General features: G+C 44.9%; 1 protein-coding gene across 1 annotated transcript; it reads right to left on the reverse strand.

Moving 5' to 3' along the window:
- Positions 1–119: 119 nt before the first annotated feature.
- On the reverse strand, positions 120–15,421 carry LOC307238328 (uncharacterized protein; the record flags this gene model as incomplete). The annotated part of the gene is made up of 19 exons (XM_080011260.1): positions 120–567; positions 919–1,110; positions 4,224–4,310; positions 5,161–5,362; positions 5,885–5,950; positions 6,172–6,422; positions 6,780–6,916; positions 7,381–7,450; positions 7,530–7,626; positions 7,719–7,847; positions 9,789–9,889; positions 10,402–10,455; positions 10,812–10,928; positions 11,024–11,114; positions 11,439–11,543; positions 11,634–11,754; positions 12,734–12,866; positions 13,394–14,520; positions 14,716–15,421. The coding sequence occupies 19 exons, from the start codon at positions 15,419–15,421 to the stop codon at positions 334–336; spliced, it is 4,020 nt and encodes a 1,339-aa protein (XP_079867386.1). The 3' UTR covers positions 120–333.
- Positions 15,422–19,211: the final 3,790 nt, after the last annotated feature.

The raw sequence follows: 19,211 nt of genomic DNA on the forward strand, positions 1-19,211 counted from the left end.
AAGGCTTTCACATTAAACGACAATGCAGCATATGCTTAAATATTAAAAACATTCAAGTTGGTGAAGATCTAAGGATTTAAGCTGAACATATATCAAAAATACATGACTAGAGCTACTGTACATAATACATTAAAAACATAAGTGCTGGATGTTTAAGCCTGTGCTTTGGTCCAAAGCTCATTGTGTGAATTTTAATAATATAGCTGTTCCTAAGGCTTGAGATGTACCGAATAACGACCCCAATATCAGGAGTCCAGTTCATACTGGTGGTGCTGGTGGTGAGGAAAGTGGGAGCTCTGGTAGCTGGGAAGGATCGTTCTCTTCTGAGTCCTTCTAAAGGAGCGACTCCGTTCTGACGGCCCGCACGCCGTGCCGCGCCTCCCTCCCGGACGACGTCTCCTCCGTCTGCCTCCACTCCGTCTCGTTCTCCCGCTCGCCCATGGGCTTGTTCTCCTTCTCCTTCAGCTTCTTGTCCTTGTCCCGCTGCGCCCTCTCCTCCCGCTTCCTCATCTCCTTCAGCCTCTTCTTCAGGGCCGAGCGGTCGCTCTGGCTGCACACACCCAGAGCCTGCGGACGGGAAGAAAAAGAAGAAAACATTCAACGATGGGACGGAAGAAGGGCTGGATGAAAGGAGGACAAATGGCTATGTCTGCTCTATACACAGTATATAGTATATGATATGCTGTATATCTTTGACATAAAGATTGCACTTTATTATACACCTGACATACCAAAAGACAAATGGCTTCCAAATAAACAATCAGCACAAAGAGCAAACATTTTGACAACGTTTAAAGAAACAATGATTTTCATCTGATGATTTCCCCAATGAACATCTAGGGATGAAGCCTGCACAAACGTCCCCCAAACATTTTGGGGAGTCAACAGCCGAAATAAAAATCGGTGAAAAGGACGCACCTTAAACTTGTCGCTGTCCAGACGCAGCAGCGCCTCTCCGTCCACGCCGCGGGCGCTGAACTCGGCTGTGTACTGGTCCATGTTGATGGCCGCCAGCCACAGACTCACCTGCTGGCTGCTCCACTCCAGCAGGGGGCGGCTCTGCCACTGGGTGTTGTTGTTGAGCGTCTGCACTGTGTCATCGTCCAGGGTCTGAAAAATAGTTGTTGAAATACAAATAAACCAAAACCCTTGGTGTCCAAAGCCAGGACTGAGGTACAAATAGCACCAACCTAAATGAAAAGGCTATGGCAGGGTAAGGGGTGGTATGGCAACTAGTATTAGCTGTCGGTAGAAATGTGAATAAAGATGGAGTATTGGAGGATGAATAAATATGTATACAATAATACAGGAATGTATAGCGATAGATGAGGTCTAAATTACAATGTTCTTACTAAAATATGTACGTTTGCCAAATTAGACATTTTCCATATGTTACCGATCTAACTTTTGCACCAAAATGAATCATGCCATGGACACACTACACAACTTTCAAAGTGGTCAGATCACTCTACTGGTCACACTACACAACTTAGTTTTGTGGGAAAAAAAACCCCAGAATAAAAGCAGAATTTAAAATATAGCTGCAGGCTGCAATACATAGGGTACAGTTCAGTCATGTTAGGTACATATTACAGTTTTCAGAGTTTCCCCTAAGACCGGGATCAGACTACACAAATTCAGCCTGATTCTGACCCGATTTTGTCGTAGCAGACACATTTGAGTGTCGGGCTCAAACATGAACGTTGGGAGCGACAAACGGGCGTCTTCAACCCGTGTAGTGTGACATAATCGGTGATCACCCCGATGAAAGGTCTAGCATGTCAGTCATGTTTTTTTTTGTATTTTCCCGCCTAGTCTGATAACTCCTACGACGCATGTTTACATAGCTGTATGTAAACATGGCGAAGCATGGGAGACGGGGAAGTGGAAACCGAAACCGTTTCAGATTATACGTCGGTTGCCGACACAGATTGTCCAAACGATCGGAGCTACACTGGAATGGGTCCACAATCTCCTTTTCTTTATTTCATTTTTTGGAACACAAGCATCACACACAGCGCTTTTGTAGCCATGTTTGACAGTTTCTTGACCCTCCCTCCAGAATTTACTTAGTGTTAACCTTTCTCCCGACTAAGACACAACGGGAATTTATGACACTATGATGGCCTACTCTGACATGGTGACCATTGTGAAAGACAAAAAAAAACAACATTGTATTGTCTGCTCCCAGAATAAAAGAAAAACACCATTTGGTGTCGACAGTTTTCGGGGTTCTGTGAAACACAGCACAAGTTACAATTTTCAGAGTTTTCATTGAACGGGGCATCGGCTTCTCCGGTTTGTCGTCACGAACAAGCGTAAATACTACGCGAAGCAACCAGGTCTACACAGCGCAACTCTCTGAATGCGAACGACGCCCAGAGAACCAGACTTGTATAACGTTGGATGATGATGTCAAGGAGCGCCACGCTCCTAAAACTAATCAAGTTGTGCCACATTTTTCAACTTCTGGCAAACGGTTTTCACTAATTCCTGCTCCAAACGTACATAGTGTAGATAGTGATCAAACTTAACCCACAAGATGTCTGAATTGTCCCGGTTCCAATGAGACGCCAACCAAGTCTGGGAGTACTGCGGTTACTGTGTTTCAGATACTTATGTATGTACTAATGTATTCTCAAATATGCCAACTTAGCTATTTTTCGGCATCTGGAACAAAAACAAAAACATTTTATTTTATAAATAAATGTTAGTTTTAATTAGTACTTCATTGTATTTTTTCCTGTTAATCTATAATTTTAATATTCAGTTTTATAGATTACTGTCTATATTGTAATGCAACATGAATTTTGCGTTAAAATTATTATGGAAGAAATTGTCAATACTAAATACTTTACTACTAATACTTACATTAATCAGGCGAAGTAATGTGGACCACAGATTTTAAATATCAATTGAACAGATCTACTGACATCTACCAGGTAAGCTTTATAAATAATAAATAATATGATGACGTCATAAAGCGTCTTACTGTAAATCTCATCTCATTCATTTTAGAACGAGACATGTGACGTGTCAATTAACCAAGAGCAACTGAATATTTCGGGTCAAAGTTGTTCAGTATTTCACTAATATCTGCTCCGTATGTGGATCGAAGGAGATCCTTGTGACATAGCGGTTATACAACACCTCAACCATGTCCTTAGGTTTTACCAAAGGTAGGAACTTCCAGATAGTTTTTAGCTGGGTTGCACATATTTCAGGGTCAGATGTACTGGCTCATCTCTGTAATATAGATCTAATTTTGCTTGGTTTTTTGCGAAAATATCTGCTATGTATGTGGATCGATTTGGATGAAACTTCAACCACAAGCTGTTTGTGACAGTGCGTTTCAAACAAGACGTCAACCGTGTTTGTGTGTTATGTCCAAGTTGGTGTTCCAGATAGTTTTAGGCTTCAAAATTCAGAGAATTTTTGCCCGAACAATAACATTAGGGCTGCCGATCAATAACAATAGGATCCAGCCCATAGTAAAAACAACAGGGTTTCGGCATGCAGGGCTGGATCCCCAATAATGAATATATTAAAAACCTAGAGAAGAAAAGTAAAATAGGTATGTTTTGCGTTTCTGGCTGCTGCTTCGTGCACTCCCGTCTCCCTTTCTAGACCCCCATGCCGTGTCAGCTCTCATTGGCTGTAGCTCGTTGCGTCACTCCCAACACGACCAGATATTAAACCTGCTTGATGTCTCGCTTGCAAGCCATCGGCGCACGCTCGGCGATGGCTTGGTGAGCAGTCGGATTGTGTTGAGAGCATTTCACACCACATTCTCGTCGCTCACGTGAGTGGATTATTATTTTCCTCCCGTCTGGGGCTTTGCTTGGCGATCTCCAAAAAACCTTTCGGTGAGTGGAAAATCAGGCCAGACTCACGTAGTCTGAACTCTGCATTACTTTGCAGTTTACGTTAAAACATGCCTGTTGGTGCCTGCTTGGCTACTACTCATTTTTCTACTTTTTGTGCTATAATTGCTTTGTTTCCAGAGTAGAATGGAAAGGCAGCGGGGCTCGTCCTGGCAGCGGTTCACTTGAACGCACCAAAATCAGTGTTCTTGCACCGGGGTTAGGGCTCTGTTTGGGACCCAGGGACAGGAAACAAAAAGACACAGTGACGACAGAACTAGAACTAGCAGCTGCCTGAGGAGAGATGATGCTGAAGCTAAGTGCTCTGTGAGAAAGAGGAATAGTGAGACAGAGACTCACCTCAGTGGAGGAAAAAGTGAGGTTGTGAGAGTGTCCAGAGAGCGAGTGGACAGAGACGTGACCCACCATGCTGGAGGAGCCCACGCTCTACACACACACACACACACACACACACACACACACACACACACACACACACACACACACACACACACACACACACACACACACACACACACACACACACACACACACACACACACACACACACACACAGTCCATAAACTTACCACCATGTGTTCTGCATGCATGTTCACATTTAAGGCATTTGTGCTTCAAAATTCAATACTTCTGGTATCAATGAGCTAAGAAATATAGGTTTCTTAAAAAAATATATATATATTAATGATTATTTAATGATATTGTTTTAACTTCAACAAAGCATATGACTTACATCTTGTTCTTTAGAAACCGTTATTAAAGTCAAGGCATAGGTATGAGTAATGTATTGAATGTTTTTTAACCACTCCCAGGCTGAGGAAAGTTAAAAGATCCTTTGTCAAAACTGAATATCGTGTTAAGTTAGCAGTGAAATGCTTACTCTCAACATCAGTTTCTTACAAAGGATAATGTATGGATTTTACGTCTATAGAATGTACTGTGAGGTAGGATAATAAATCATTGAGATGTATTATCAGATTCAGATCAACGAGGTTCTACTTGAGTGATCTTCGCCTCTATCTACCTCATACGGTTTTATTGTTCAATTTGTTAATACAAACACTTGCAAAATGTCACCTATTATTTGACGCTTCTCTCACAAGCAACAATACAGTATGTGGTGTTGTTTGTGACAGAGTTAGTAGTAGTTCAAGTTCAAGAGGCTATTTGTCAAATACATACAGTATACATACGGTCATACATATATGAAGTGAAATGTCATGACACCCGGCGATTACACACACTAAACAGTTAGTTAGTAGGAATAGGTCTGTACCTGCTCTCTCCGGCCAGTGGTGGTGAGGTAGGGCAGGCTGCTGCTGGACACCGAGCGGAGCCTCTCGCGACCTCTCTCCGCCGCCTCCTTTTCCCGCCCTCGCTCCCCGAACCAGGGGAAGGGCAGGCAGGAGGGCATGGAGGTGATGGAGCTGCTGGGAGACACTCCAGTGGGGTCGTCCAACAGGTCGCCGCAGGAACTGCTGGGCGAACAGGACGCGGGCATCAGGAGGTCATGGGCCCTTTTCTCCCCTCAGAGACCCGTGTCACACAGGATTCAATGAGACCCCCTATTTATTTTTTTTGTTTCCTATTTATGGTAGAGAGCCGGTCTTTTTGTTTTGTTTTGCATAAAACACATTATAACATACTGCCACGGGTTATAGCCATATAATTTGTATTTAAATCAACACTCATTTGATTTTGGAACCAATATTTCACTATTAGGAATAGTATGCCACAAATCGTCCAAGGCCTCTCGACCCCCCCTGTGATATCTGGTGACCTCCGGTCGGGGTCTAGCGCCCTAGGTTGGAAAACACTTCCCTGAAATATGATGAACGGCAATTAGAAATGGTTGTGAATGAATTTAGAACCCAATGGCCCATATCTGCACGCAGATTCTACAATGCTCATAATCCAAAAGCTTCCCACGTAACCCGAGACAAAATAATTGTATCTTTTTGTTATTCTACTTATGTGTAAGAGGTACAGCGCTCTCATACCTGCTTTCCATTGACCTTTTGATATTTTTCTCAGTTTTCCTTCTGCTGAGGGACTTCCGCAGGCCACTAGGAGAGAAACAGATTACAGGCGGGATGGAAAGAACATCTCAAAAAAAATAAAAAATAAAAAAAACTGACAAAAAAAGAAAAAAAACACGAGTGGAATTCTGGGACTCCCACCCAACACAGAGAATCTTGTGATTTAAAATAAGACTTTAAAATAACAGAACAAGGAGAAGTTATTCCACTGGCAAGAGACCCCGGTAGACTCTGTACCCCAATTGTACCTGAAGTCGGGAAACTTCCTTTTGGACTTTCTGGACACGGAGGATTTGGAGGACGAGGGGGTGATGGTGACCTCAGTGATGGTTATCTGGGGCGTGAGGATGGGGGTAGAGAAGAAGGGGTGAGGGCTGAGGGCGGTGGAGGATGAGGTGCTGGACAGGTCGCTCCTGCTTCCCCTTGGCCCCGCCCTCGTCGTCGGAAGAGGAGTGGCCAGCAACTGGCCGCCGTCCTGGAGGTTCTGGTTCTCAGACTCCTAGAGGCGTTGGAAATGATACGACGTTTTGGCCATTTTGAACTAACTCATCTAATTACGTCTTATCTAGTCACTAATTGAGAGAGGGAGAGAGAAGGGGTGGTGATGCCCCCAGAGTATTTCTTTCTCCGCCCCCGTCCAGCATGCAGCAGTGGTATAGAGCCATGTCAGAATGGCTAGAATGCATCATCTGAGAGGTATTTTCAGCAAAAACATTAAAGATGTTTTGGGAACCTCAGAGACCTACAGTATATTAACTTGTTGAAATAAAAAATATATGTGACCTTTAATGCCTAAAATGGGCGGTATCCTACTTTAAGAGAGGAGGAAAGGTATTTTTATTAGTGCGTGTCAGACCTGGCCCTTAAAGCTCTCCCGCAGTTTGTCCCGGGAGGGTGGGTGGCGCTTGGCCTTCTGGGCCAGCTGGGCTCTGGCTCGGTGGGCGCTGGAGTCCAGACGGTCGGTGTCTGGGACGGGAATACACCAGTCTGGACCTGACACGCAACAAGATGAAACCCAGCAAGATGAAGGTTTCTGGATTTTCAAGCAACAAGCAAACATTGCTTTTTGCTTGGAAATATGAAACAATGATGCTTGAAAGTTTATAACCATTTAGAATGGAATGAATTTCTCCGTATATTTGACATCAAATGTGCTAAGATCTTTGTCCAAGTCCTAGGAATAGATAAAGAGATCCGCCCCCACCAAAAAAAACAAAAAACAAACACAACATTGCTTTTCTTATAATTGTTAAGCATTTGATTTTGGATTTTCTCGATGAATTAAAATGTATCATCTTTTTTGTGCTCATTATTGAAGTGAGATCTCTTGGTTTGATGACATCAGAAAATTCCAAAGGGTTCCCCACTGTAAATTGGGCTTAACACTTAGATCAGTGAATGGATTTTAACTCTACAACGGCTGACCAATAAGAAACCGGCCTTCCACCTCAACGTACCTGTGGCTGAAGTATCCAGGGAGGGATTGTTCCTCTCAGGTGCCGCCTCTTTCTTCTCCAGCTGTGCTAGCTGAGGCAAACATGAGCAAATTCATTGAGGAATTTGTTAATCCCAATATGTTCTGAGGGCGCGAAAAGTCGGCTCTTACTTGTGTCTGAAGTCCTTCCACCGTGCTTCTGTGTCTTTTCTCTTTCTCCTCAAACTCCCGCTTTAGATCCGCTTCCCTCTTCCCCCACTCCTCCTCTCTGTGGTGATAGATGGGATAGTGTTTTTATATACGTTACAATAAATGCAGTTGTGTACAACGCATACAGTCAAGAGTTGACCTGATAATCACCTGCTCTGGTATTCTCTGATGAGCCTCTTGGCCTTGCTATATTTGATCTCCAGGCTTTCTGATTGGCTCTGAGCGTCGGCCAATCTCTGGCTCACGACCCTGCACAGGGTCTGGGTCTCCTGCCAGTACCTGGCAGAAACAGAGAAGTTGTGATGGGTGCCTTTGCATACATAATTCCTACATCATAACCCTCTACATTTACTAAACTAAGGACCTAAAATCCACTACACAAATCAGAGAAACACATACTTAAAATGTACTGTATACCTTTTCATCATCACACTGCATCACAAGCTGCAGGGTGTGATGCCATTAAGATGGTCAAATTAAATTTGTCCAAGTGGAATCTGTCATTTTAGCACAAAGTTATTTCGTTTTGAAATGTTTAAGAATAATACCGGCCCCCCTGCTGTGCACTTAGACTTGCACCCCCTATAGTACTATAGCGAGGTACTCTGCACTTAGACTTGCATATCCTAGTCCAGCATAGTACTACAGTACAGTGACGTACTGTGCACACGGCAGGGCTTAATACTACCTTTTAAAAGCGGTTGCCAGGCTGGCAACCAGGTATCAGATTTTGGTTGCCGAAATTGAAAATATGGTTGCCGTTTTTAATCACCTTATATTTTGAGTAATTAAGATAGTATGCAGTTATACTTCAGCTTAATAATGAAAATGTGACATGAAATATTGTTTTAAAGCTTCATTACAGTAACTTAACAAAATTCTTTGTAGTTAGTGTTTTATCAGATATTATCTGACACGAGAGTTGAATCTTCAGAGGGGAATAAACACAAGTCAATATAGACAAGAGCTGCGACAACACTACCTCCTCTGGTCACAATTGGCCTGATAACAATTATTCCTTATACACGTGTATCATTTGACCATTTCATATCCCATTTAGAATCCAAAATCAAAATCAGAAGTTATTGACTTTTTATTCCGCATGGGGGACCGTGAAATGTTGGGAATGTGGAGATCGCACCGTGGGGACCACAGCGGAGAACCCCCACGCCGAGCCGGTCCGTGCTCCCCGCTGCTGAAGGACTGCTGCCCGCACCGGCCAGCATGAAGTATCCGTGCATGGGTGTGCACCCATCTACGGATACTGCTCCATGTTGCTTCTACTGCAGTGTTGAGTGGTTCATGAACGATCTGATTCTTTTGAACGACTCAAAATACTTTTTTTTTTTACTGTTTTATTCCCAATCACACTGGAACCATGACACGACGCTTTTCCGACATGTTCAGGTCAACAACAGGTCAACCCGCTGATTTTGGTGTGAAAACAGTATCAGCCTGTGTCTGTCTTGTTCTTACACCCACATGTATATGCTCACCACAATGGCAATAGGAATCTCAACAGTCCTCTTTGTCCCCTCATTGTTAACAATGGTAAATCCAAATTTGCATCCCCCCCACAAAAAGGTAGCTCTCCACCAGATGAGGTCTGAGCCGTGCTCATTATTAGGAGGTTAGTGTGGTGCTGAACTGAAAAAATAACGTCTGTGTCCGTGTTTGTATTTTTGATTCCCCTTATTTACAATTCCCCATTGAAATGTTATCCCTGTGCTTTTTGTAAGCTTCTATCTATCCTGTTATTGTATTGACACTGACTGGCAAACCCCCCCCCAAATAAACAAAAAAACAACTGCTCGACTTGAAGAATCTCAGTTGACTGACTGGTTTCCGACTGATGATTCGTCTGTCAAGGGCAAGTGCTAGCACATTAGTTGCTGTGATGTTGACGGGTTTGTCAAACTTTTCACGCCATGGTCAAACAACTTAATTTGCTTCACCATCATCTCTAAAACAGGTGCCTGTGAAATGCAGCAACACACGTGCAGCGTCCTGGTTCCGACTGTAACAGCAATATTTAAATATTGCGAATGCAACAAATGTATTAACAGCTGCACGTTTTGCTGTTTGCCGTCCCTGTTATTTATGGTAAAAAGTAACCCTTTCTGTCGACCCCTGTTAGTATAGTATACTCTCCTATAGAATAGTACTATAATGAGGTACTGTGGACATACCCTGGTATAGCATACTACTACAGGCAATTACTTCTCTAGTTTCTGGGCCTTCTCCTCTTCATCCTCTACTCTTTGCTCCAGTTCGTCCTTCTGGCTCTCCCAGGCAGTCTGCCGCTCATCCCAAGTTTTTAACTGGAAGAGGAACAAGTTTGTGTTTATGTATGTGAAGTTCAGTTCAGCTGTGTACCTACCTGTCTTGTGTTTTGGGGCAAAGACACAAGGGGATTCACCCCCACTACACACCCGCTCAGTTCTCTCAGATCAACCCTTCTAAGGCGGCCGAGTACCTCCCCTGAAGCATTCACCCACCTGACGCAGATGGATAAGAGAAAGCCGCATGTGGCTTTCCACCAAAAGTTTTTGCCAACCCCGTTATGTCACAGTGCTGATTACCTCAGGAAGAAAAGCGCAAAGGGGGTGGTTGGTTGGGTGGGCGGGCGGGCGCCCTCCCCCACCCCCGACGTGTGATAGTGTTGGAACGAGGCCCGTGTCCCAATAACTCCAAACCCTGCCACTTTCAGACGGACCTAAGTGGGTCAGACTGTTCTAAACTCCCAGGCAGGAGTGGTGTATTACAGAACGTGTGTGTGTGTGTGTGTGTGTGTGTGTGTGTTTGAGATCTCAATCTCGGCAGACTGACCTACCTTTTCTCTGGCTTGTTGAAGGCGGGCAGCTCTGAGCTGGAGCTTTGATTGAAGCTATTACAAAAAGAAGAGTGTAGAGCGGTAACAGTTTCAACTCCCGCGAAGCCAGTTCTAAACAAGGAGCTTGGTTCTCTGAACAATATATTTAATGAAAGCCATTTATAATGGGGCCATTGCGAAAATCAAAGCTAAAATGTTCAGTTCCTTCTTTTTAAAGCTTAAATAGCTAAGGAAGACAAAGGAAAACAAACACACATTCCACTGATCCTCATTACCCATGACCAATTGGCTATTGGGATTAACGGCCAAAAATTTCCTTCTGGGAGCTGCTTTCACAAGGCCAAATCCAAATCAGAGCTGGCTCCTTCCAACCTTTCAAAATGAGTGGAATCTTTTTCCTCCGCCGCTACCTGCTGGTATTTGAGGCAGAGCTGGTAGCTGTCCAGACTGGAAAGCATGGATACGTCCTCATATTCTTCATCCTCTTCCCCTTCCTCTGACACCTCGTCGTACTCCTCCTCATCCCTCTGTCATGGGGGCGGACAACACATAGACCGGAGTGAGCAGACAGCGGTAGCATCCACAGGAAACATTAACGCCACTCCTCTTTCCGAACAGGCACCTGTCCGGTTGGTCGGTCCATTTCCAGGCTCTCGTTGATCAGTCGTGCCACCTCGCTCTCCACCCCCTGCTTCTCCCGGCCAATTAGAAACCTACAGCACAGGACAAAACAACCTAGAATGCTGGAGATAAACTTATTTTAAAGTGTTTTAAGTGAATTTCAAGGAAATGACGGTTGACAAAGTCCGACACCCCATCTCCCGCCCATGCAGTCTTTCCATGAGACGGTTTTACATCTAACCACAGTGGCCCAGAAACACCGAAAAGCACTTAGCGGGAGATTGGGGACATGATTCTCAGGGCAATAGGCAGTCTTGATTCAATTTCCTTATCAGAAATATCCCTTAATGTAGCTTTAAGTCTAAACCAGTGACGACTTCATTCAAAAGCAGCGATTTCCGGGAGTAACAACTTACTTGACCAGGCCCAATGTATTTTTGAGCACCGTGGCCGCAAACAGCTGGGAGACTCCGACCAGACTGACCCCGTCCACCTCCACGATCTGGTCATTCACTTGAATCCTAAACATACACACGGACACAATAATCGTTTAAGTCGCCCCCTTGTCGTCAGCTCGGATTCCCAGAGGACAGAGTGAGCTTGCACGTCACCGTCCGTCCTCCTGCGTGGCTCCTCCCTCGGTGACCGTCTTGACAAAGATGCCCAGCTTCTCCAGGCCCTGGTCGGCCCCGACGCCCATCCCGATTATGCTGATCCCCAGACCCTCCTCTCCTGGTGAGAGAGCGAGGGATTATTAGAAATAGGGATGAATGGATGAAACCATCTTTTCCACCGCTGATCCTGATTAAGTGCCCTAATTTTCATCGGCTGATACCAATCTTATCCGTTACTTCAACTCAGCTGTGTAGATTAAGATGGTACGTTTGGAGTACAACATAATGTTTCTCCGCATTACATAGGTCAAAAAAAGTTGCAGGAAAGAAATTGCTTTTGTTCAAATATCTGACTATGTGGCTCGTGTTGATTTTTGCATTGGGGTGACTGTGCAATAAGTAAAATATCAAACACAGTAGACAAGTCATCAGACAAGTAAATATATCAATATATCTGATACCACTGATGGTCCGTCCCTAATTAGTATAGTCCACTGATGTGTGAGTGTTAGCCAAAATGAGTAATGAAAGAGTGTGTTCATTCTGCCATGAGCGGGCAAAAAAAAAAAAAAAAAAAGTAACTGGGTCGATTAATCCCCAATCACACATGTCAATTAATTTCATATGGGAACTATTCCCAGGTTAACTTCTGAGCTTGAGAAAAAGAGTTTGAAAAAATATATATATTCAAGTCAAAATGAACAGCAAGACAATTATATCGTTACAAGATGAGATTCTCTTAAAAGTTCCCTGAACCGCAAGTTGGTTAGAACAATGCTGTCGAGAGGAAATCGGGGAATTTTTGACCAACAATTTAATTCAAACATTTAAAAAGAAACAAACCAATCATTTTTACTGTGGGCTCATATGTGGAATTTTAATGCCATTTGAGTGAATTTTAGGACTAATTTCATACTTCGCTGCAGCGCATGGACACTGAAGTTCATTTCAATCCTTGAACACATTTTAACTTCCAACTTCAACCTCCTCGAAATCTCTTTTCTGTATTGGCATGAATTCCAATCTTTACAAAAAGGGGTCGCATACCCCTAGAGAGAAGCAAGTGCAGTGAAACAAAACGAAAACCCAACATCTACCCTTTTCGATCTCCACCGGGAAGACGTCCATCTTGTCCACCCTCTTCTCCAGCTCGTACTCGGCAGACGCAGACATGGGGTCGATGTTGTCGTTTTGCCTGTCGTATTCTGCGTTGGAGTAGGTGCCGTACACCTGGAGGAGGGTGGAAAGAAGGAAAAGCATAATTTTGACATTTAGACACAAAGCGAGCGTGTGTTTGCCCAATCTGGAGCCGATAGAAGATTGTGAGGATGGCCATCTGGGGCTATTGAGACAACAAGCCACTGTTTATGTTGGCAGATTTCTCAGTGGGAGTCGGAGCCTGAGCGAGAGCGCGCGAGAGAGGAAACACAGCGAGTGCATATTTGCCAATCTTCGGCATAAAAAAAAAACTTCAAACACAAACACAGGAATGTTGAGTGTAGTTCGAAGTCAAGTCCTGACAGCGTGATGCAAGCCAGACACCTCGTCTCCGCCCCCCGTGGATTAGAAATATAGCTTTGGGGCTAAACACCTCTACACAGATCCACACTCCAGCTGGAACCGACAGCTACACAAGTCCACAACGGCACGAGAGATCTTTCCGCTGAACTGCCTTTAAGATTTGATGTCAACAGCAATTACTGTAGGCTGTCATTTAAGGGCATGAAGGTATTGAATGAGTTGAAGTATGTTCTTACCCTGATGGGTGCCATGGAGAACTTGACCTTTCGCTTCCCCGATTCTGATGCACATTCCTCGTCCTGATCGGAGAGCTCGGGAACACCGGGAATCTCCTCATATTCAAACGACAGTTTGTCCGGATCCGGAGAACGTTCTGGATCGGGCGTTGGGGACTCGGAACCGTCCGGACGGGAGTCGGGTTCCCTGTCCTGGTCGTCTGTGAAAGCCTGGTTCTCGATGCCACAGGCGGCTGCAGATGCAGAGAGTTCAGCGTTGGCTTCACCTTTTCCTGCGACACCTCCACCATGCACGCTTCCCTCTTGGTCTTTGGAGCTCTCCACTTGTAAATCGGCATAGATCAGATTTTCCCCCTCCCTCTCTTTTTCCTTTCCCCCCCTAAGTTGGTCGTCCCCCCCTTCAACCTCATCTCTGCCCTTTTCCGTGTCTGGTCCTGGCAAGTCGTCTCTCCGGTCAACACCTTCCTCTGCCATATTGATTCTCTCACCCCCTTCGATAAACATTTCAGTCCCTTCCCTGGATGGTGTGCTTTCTTTCGCTGGCTCCTCCCTTCCACTTTCCCTACACTCCTTCTCCTGCTGGTACTTGTCTCTTCTTGCGTTGCCCTCTCCTCCAGTCTCTCTTTCAGAGAGCTCGCTGGTAGAGAAGTCCCACTGCCATTTTCCTCCATCTTGTTCCCATGACCTCGGTCCAGTTCCAGGCTCCACCCCAACGGCTTCCGTGAGAGCTGTGCATCCTTGTGGCGGCTCAGCACCGAGTTCTTCAAACACGTCATCCACGAGGGATTCTTCACTCTCCTTTGCCGCTTCTTTCAGGAGGTGTTTCCGGTCACTGTTTGCCCGACTCGCCCCGTCTTCCTCCTCGTTCTCGTCGCTCTCCGATGACTCGTTCTTCACGTCCACGAGTTCTGCCCTCACCGGCTCCTCGGGGGTCGCTAGGTCACTGGGGGTGAAGCGGAGGTCAAGGGTTTTCACCTCCTGTGTGCTTTCTCCACAGGATTGTGATTTTTCAGTGTGTTCATCCACACGGAGCGTGGGGGATTGTACGTCGGACGTCTGGTTGGGTGGAGGAGACGTAGTAGAAGGGCTAACACCACCAGATTCTTTTGTTGTAGACAGGGCATTGGCTGAGGGGAACAGCAATGGAGGCTGGCAGGAGAAATCATTTGCTGGGGGGAGGTAGGTTGGTTGTGTTGCCACTGAGGTACATGCAGGAGGCTTTGTGTTGGTTAAGGTGATGCTGACTACAGCGGGAGTTGAGGATTCAATCTCACCCCCATCTCCCGCTTCTCGTCGCTGAACTTCAGTCCTTGCTGATGTACCTTCCTCTTGCCCTTTCTCCAGCTGGCCGTCACCTCCATTTCTTTCCTCCTCCTCCTCCTCCTCCTCATCGTTCACCAACTCCTTGCTTCTCCTGAAAGGGCACGCCTTTGAGAGTTGCCCGCCGCCGACCTCTAACACCTTGGTCTCAAATAACCTCCTGGTCACGGAGAACTTCTCGGCCATGGCGGCTCTTTCCGTCTCCGCCATCTCCTCCAATCTGGATGGCTTATCTGACACGGGCACCTCTAGGCCAGACGCGCTGGCTATGCCGCTCAGGAGGGCCGAGGAGGCGAGGAGGGAGCGCTGGGCGGACAGGAGAGGCGAGGGGTGGAGCTGTGGGCGAGGAGGTTGCGGGGAAAGGAGGGGCACTGAACCGGAGCACTTAGGAGATCCGCCATCTTGTCTGAGCTGCTGGCAGTCCATCTGGAGGAAGATGTTCTCGCGGATCTTGGTCCCCCTGGTGCTGAGGGCCCTCCCCCTGCTCCCGCTGCTGCTGCTGCTGCTGGTGGTGGTGGTGTTGGTGTTGGTGTTGGTGTGGGACATCACGGGGTCAGACAGGCTAGAGGGCATTCGACTAGGGCTGCTGGCTTTGGTCCCCTGTTGAGGCAAGGAGGTGTCAAAGGAGCATTTGATGGCGTGGAAGTCGGACTTGTAGGTGATCCGATGAGGCGAGGCGCTGCGACCTTTACTGTCGGTCCGCATCATCTGGAATGGAGGTCACCAAGGGGAGCGGGAAAACCAAACACAAGCTGAAGCTGAAGCAGCGGCCGTGCTTTGCCTGACGGCCTTGCGGCTTTGGAGCAAAACAATAGCAAACTCGACAATTTCGCCGGCTAAATGATGAGCTGGTGTCTGAGGACCTTCCTCGATTGAGAAGCGGTTTCTTGATCTGTAGACCTCACACTTTCCATTCAGGATTCCAGATTCCGCTTCAGCGTGACCACGTTAAATAACAAACATCCGGCTGGAAGACAGGGAGAGATAAGGACATGATATGGACCCACTTCACGGCATACATTAGGACATGCCAACCCCAAGTATTCATTTGTGTTTTTTTTGTTGGGAGGTGTGTGAGGATTTAAATGTATAATTGATACAACACTGACAATTAATTATATTATATAATTACAGAACAATCACCGGGTGTCATGACATTTCACTGCATATATGTATGACTGTATGTATATGTATGTGACAAATAATCTCTTGAATTTGAACTCGAGCTGGAGAGGAGTTGCTGGTGCGCAGTATGAATGAAACAGACCCACAGCTGATAACATTAACTTCAGCTGCCTTTAACCATCTAGACACCTCAACATGTCTATGAAAAGGGGATCCTGTGAATTTGGTAGAAAGTCCAACCAACCCAGGCGGCGTCGACTTAAACAAACAAACAAACAAACAAACAGAAAAATATTCGTCATCCACACCTATCAGCCACAATACCTCAACAATGTTATTAAAATACTGATGGAAAAACAACCTCACCTGCAAAGACCGACCACGGAGAGAGACCAGCGGACAAACTTACTTGCGTCGTTTAAATGGTCGCACCTGCGCCGGGCTTCAGCTATTCCAAGATGTGAAGAGATAAAGTGAGAGCAAACTCCAAACTGCCTGGCTCCCCAATCCCAACCCACGGTCCCTTTTCCAGATGATTTCGGGTTGTTGTTGTTGTTGTTGTTGTTTTTTTTTTGTTTCTTTTATTTTCTTTTCTTTTATTTTAAAACGCGATGCGTTTCTTCCGTTTCGTGTTGGCTGTGCTAATTCCAGACAGATGGAGACTCATGTCTCCTCAATCCCCTGAGTGGATTATCCCGCGGTAATCCCGTGTAAACTACTCCACTGACCAGGGAAACACCCGCGGTGAGTGGGTTAAACCGACTGGTCTCACCCGGTTCTGGAGTTGTACGCTCAGACAGACCGACAGACAGACAAGTAATAACAATAAGTAAAAAAAGGTTAACAATGAAAAAACAAGCGCAATAAAAATACCTCTATGTATACATCTATATATATAATTTGTGTGTATATATATATATATATCTATATGGTTGAAGTTTCATCCAAATCGATCCACATACGTAGCAGATATTTGGGACCAACCGGCCAAAATTGAGTGATTTTCAGAGCGACGTGCCAGTACGCCGGTCCAAAATATGTCCAACCCGGTTTAAACTACCTGGAACACATACTCCGGCGTAAGCTGGAAACACGGCTGAGGTGTCGTTTAAACCGCTTCATAACAAGGATCCTGCGGTTTAAATTGCATCCAAATCGACGATGAAACTACAGATTTACCTGTATGCAGGTACTCCTCACTTAACGACCTACCTGTTTAAACGACCGTTCAGACTTACGACCAGCTCTCTGACCAGTCTGTATTGCACGCTGCGTACAATACCACGCCATCTCAGCGTCAAGCATCTCATCGTGCGTCACAATTTATATACTATATATACTATATACACTATAAATACTATATACACTATATATACTTTATATACTATATATACTATATACACTATAAATACCTATCGACCAATTCGCTCTGGCACTGGGAACGGAACTCGGCCGTTAAGTGAGGAGTACCTGAAAACTTCCGACCTCAAAGTACCTAAAGCTTCTCACCTGGTAGATGTCGGTAGGTCTGTTCGATTGATATTTTAAATGTGCGGTCCACATTACTTCGCCGGATTAATGATAAAAATAATAGAAAATAATCCTTGAAAATGTCGACTAAGTGTCCCTTGAAAAAGCTGTAATGTGCGACTCAATGAAGAGTTCAAATCCATGCAATGGTAATTACCCATAGAAATATCACTGAAAATATAAGAGAATAAAGAAGCCATTGTCTAAAAACCCCGTCGTCAAGTTCAGTCACAATATTAAAAAAAAAAAAAAAAGTACTGAAGAAACAAGATGAGCAGCAAGGAGACAACAGACCGGGGGGGAGCCCATGCTGCGTTCAAGTAAACTCGGAAAATTGTGCTGTGTTTCAGAGAACCTGAGAAACTGTAAAACGCACCAAACAGGACTAAATTGGATCCCGTCTATTGCTGCCTGCAGCTATATTTATATTGATTATTATTATAATTATTATAATTATAATTATTAAGCTTGTTTGTAGATTCCTAAGCTTTTTTATTCAGTTGTCAGTCGGTCTGATTGTACACCAATACACCAACTGGAAACTTTAAAATGGCATTGAGACGGTCTGGAACGCCTGAACGGCTTGAAGCGAATAAATAAATAAATAAATAAATAGGTAGATAAATAAATAAATAAATAAACAAACAGACGGATAGACACATACATACATACATGCATACTGTATATATACTTTATATGCAGAATGTGCTCTATGCACCCGCTAAATGGCAATATAGTTGGAATATTTCTGTTTATAATGAATAAATACATACACAATATGATAATATGACCACGGATAACACTTGATAAATTTGGTCTAAATTATTTGGAATACATTCCAATTCCAATATTCGTCCATGAAAAACATTTTTTTGATTGGCTGAAATAGCTTCCAGATATAAAGGCTGAGATCACGATGGTTACCAGATGCATGACAATGCCATGTGATGAACTTTTTTTTTCCAGTTGACAACCTGAATTGGCCAATTTGACCAATCATTCATGAAAACAGCCACAACGTTGATAATCATTATCCACTGACATCCCATCTATTGTGTGACATGTGTGGGCTTTAGCGCTATATCAACCCAAGAATCTAAATCAGGATACAACAAAGAAAAAACTCACCTTTCAGCAGCACCATCCTAAAGAGAAGAGCTGTACCCTCTTCCCCAAGAGAGTGAAACTGCCTCTTTTGGACTCACGGGTAAAAGTTTTTGCATGTTTACTATACGCTTGCATCCAGCATCCACCTGAAAGTGTGTGTGTGTGTGTGTGTGTGTGTGTGGGTGTGGGTGTGTGTGCATGCAATGCTGCACCTGCAGATATATATATATATATATATATATATATGCACCTTCCTATGGATACCTATGTCTCGTCTATGGAGCTATGAAGGTGTGAAGGACCGGACTCCCGTCTGAGCCCAGAATCTGTGCAGAACTGGGATGCGGTTCCGCCTGCTGTGACCTGGATCTGACTGGAGACCATTGTCCCAGGTGGCACTGGGACCTAGTTGATATAAATACTGGCCAATCACAAAAGCTCCCTCCTCTGAATGAGGCTAACTGAGAGGAGAGAGAGAGGGGGGGGGGGGTGGATGCAAGGAGAGTGAATTGGATGAGGTACAGATGGAAAGTGGTGGCGGTGGGTGGGGTGAACTCAAGATGTATCGGATTTGGGAAAGCGAGAAAGTCAGGGGAGGTAAAGGTAGATGGGGCAAAGAAGGAGAGGGGGAAAAAAAGTGGGCGGCAAGAGTAGGGAGAGGGGGTGGAGGCCTGGTGTAGATCAATAAGGCAGCACAGGAATATGATGCGTTGTTATCATTGAAACAGGTTCATTT

Source organism: Zeus faber (assembly GCF_960531495.2).
Source record: "Zeus faber genome assembly, chromosome: 12".
Lineage (NCBI taxonomy): Eukaryota > Metazoa > Chordata > Actinopteri > Zeiformes > Zeidae > Zeus > Zeus faber.